At 61.6% G+C, this 2,783-nt stretch overlaps 1 protein-coding gene across 1 annotated transcript in view; it reads right to left on the bottom strand.

Annotated features, from left to right (window-relative positions):
• Window positions 1-2,783, bottom strand: part of LOC113215961 (serine/threonine-protein kinase NLK) — a gene marked incomplete at its 3' end in the record, with an annotated part of 98,962 nt that overhangs the window by 21,682 nt on the left and 74,497 nt on the right. Inside the window, 2 exon segments of the mRNA XM_052264952.1 lie at window positions 2,365-2,420; window positions 2,516-2,645. Coding sequence (XP_052120912.1) covers window positions 2,365-2,420; window positions 2,516-2,645 — 186 coding nt within the window.

Genomic DNA, 2,783 nt, shown 5'->3' with positions numbered 1-2,783 from the left:
GGAGGAGCCACCCTCCCGCCCGCGCAGCCTGCTGCATCGCGGCGCTCATACTCGCGTCATCGTGGAAGGACGCGGCGTTGTAGTAATGATATGAAGAATGATTAATTACTCCCCTTCTCCTTCGCCTTGGAAGCCTAAGCCGCCACCGCTGCTGCTGCTGTTGCTGCTGGTTGTGGTGGTGCTGCTACTGCAGCCCAGTGCAGCCGAGGCGCACCGCCTATGCAAAGTAGCCAGCCTAGCCAGCCATCCAGCCGCGCGCTCCGCTCGTCCCTCGGCTGCCCCACGGGACTAATACTCACGGGGGGTAGAAGATAACGGGGCGCGGGCGGCGGCGGCGGGGGTGGAGAAGAAGAGGAGCGCAGCACCAGCCGAGCAGGCACACTGGGCACACTGCTACTACTAGCCGGCCGAGAGAGACGAGATGGCTCGAACCAATTAGAAGCGGGCGAGCTCTTGTTGTGTTGTTGTGTGCTGTAGCAGCAGCAGCAGCAGCAGCAGCAAAGTGCGTAGCGTCCTTACACACCTGCTGGCGGCCAGGGCCGCGAGAGCAGCTCGGGCACGCACTAAACGCAACGCAGTTGTATACGCACACACGCCTGTGTGTGGCAGCAGCAGCAGTGCAAGCAGACATGCAGCGGGCGTGCAGCAAGTACCACCCGTGAGATGCCGCCCCACCCCTACAACCACACGGTATACGTGGGCGGTGGGCGCGCGCGCGCCCGCGTACTCGGTACAGCAGCAGTACGTACGTACTAACGACGCACAAAGGCAGGCGAGGCGCGCGCGCGCGCTCGTGTAGGGGGAAGCGAAGCGAGCTCTCTCGCTTTTGCAGGCACGCGAAACGCACCAAATAATTTAATAATAAGAGGAAGGAAAAACAACGACGAAAAACGTAAAAAGTGAACGGTGGTGGGGGAATTGATGCTAGGCGAGACGCAGCAGAATCGAATCGAAAAACAAGAGCAGCAGCAACAAAACTAACAGGACGCTGTGACCTTACCGCCCCTTTCCAAAACTTTGTCCGTATCTCCATTTCGTAAGAATCCGTCGTCGGGGCGGCGACAACGGAATTCCATGCCGTCTATTTCTAGCAAAGCCGCCCCCGACCGAACCAAACGGGCAGCGGCGGCCGCCAGCGGCAACGGGGGCGGCGGCGACGGACCCCCTTTGAAATACCCGCGCGCACGCGCTCCAAGCCAAGGAATATTTTTCGGAGAATAGGGGGGTTGAAGCGGGGGCGGCGGTGGGTGAACGCGTGGCGGAATTTGTCGAGGGCCGAGCGTTACGTCAGGGAGTGGCGTGGCGTGGCGCGGCGGGGCGCGCTCCACTTCACAGCGGAGCCGGCGGGGCGCGGCGCGCGGCGCGGGCACGGCCTGCCCGCCCACTTTCACACCGCCAGCCCAGCCAGCCAGCCCAGCCGGCGCGCAACCCTTCCCCCCGGACTGTTGTTCTCATTTCCAGCAGCGGCAGAGCACGAGCACGCCCCGAAACATTATCGCCCCATCCGTCACTACAAATTCACAAACACTGATGGCGCACTTGTAATTGGGTAGGACGTCGCGCTGAAGGCTGCTCTATAGGTCGAGGCCCCTAGCTCTGGCAGCAGATAGGGCCAAGGCCTCTAGGGCCACCACGGTGTCCAGGGCGAGGAGGGAGCCGGGGGAGCGGGCGGGGGAGGAGGATGAGGAGGAGGTCGGGGGCCAAGGAGAGGGTCAATTTGGCGCGGCGCAGCAGACCGGTCCGCAGGGCGCAGCTGCCGCACCGGCGTCGGTGGCGCGTGCCGCCCGCAACGCACCTCTCCTTCTGCCCCTGCCGGGCGAAATATGGACCAGAATGGAAATGAGACCAGACCCCTCCCTTCCTCCTGCCGAACAACGCCATCATCCTGCTCCCGCTGGCTGCAGCACAACCACCACCACCTGTCCTCCGCACCTGCAGCAGCAGCAGCAGCAGCAGCAGCACGCCGCCGCCGCCGCCCACCTGCGGCTGCCCGCGCACCTGCCGACCGTCCCGACCGGGTGGCTGGGCCGGGCCCGGCCCGGCCGCGGGGCGGGTGCTGACCTACTTCTCTGGAGATGTCACCGGGCGGTGCGGGAGGAACTACAGTCTCCTTCATCTAGCTGCCCTCGCGACTGAGATGCGGGAGGGAGAGAGACAGACACAGAGAGATAGAAAGAGATAGAAAGGAAAAAGGGAGGGGGGGAGGGGAATCCTCTGTCGGTCGGCCTATGACCAGCTCTGGCGCACGCAGAGAGCCAGTCCCCATCGCAGACGGCCATCTTAGATGCACCCGAAAGACAATTCGGTCGAGAGAGACACTGCAGGACGACTGCAGGCGACAAACGCTCACACACGAAAGGATACATTTCTTGGAAAAAGTCCAGGTGCGGCGGCTGTAGGATGTCCAGTGCGGAGAGAACCTGAAACACGAAAAGAGAGGGGGCGACAGGTGAATATGAGACACGCACGTCGCGAGCAACAACACACACACAAGCTGACATTTAAGTACACTCACGTTTTCGTGCTTGAAGAAACAGAGCATCTTGAGCTCCCGGAATACCCTCTTGGAGGAGACGAGCGAGTGGAAGACATTGGGCAGTTTCTTGAGCGCCACCCGCCGCCCGTCCCGAGGATCCGTGACGGCCCTGCAAAAGAGAGAGACAACGCACCCATTTAGAAACGCACCGTACAAGATCCTCACCGCCTCGCCCAGTACTGTACCTCAAACATTGAGAAAGTGAGTTCCTAGCAGGGAATTTCTTCAATAATTTTTCTAAAAATGT

Source organism: Frankliniella occidentalis, unplaced genomic scaffold (assembly GCF_000697945.3).
Source record: "Frankliniella occidentalis isolate FOCC.00 unplaced genomic scaffold, Focc_3.1 Scaffold22, whole genome shotgun sequence".
Classification (NCBI taxonomy): domain Eukaryota; kingdom Metazoa; phylum Arthropoda; class Insecta; order Thysanoptera; family Thripidae; genus Frankliniella; species Frankliniella occidentalis.
This window is presented reverse-complemented; position numbering and strand designations above follow the sequence as displayed.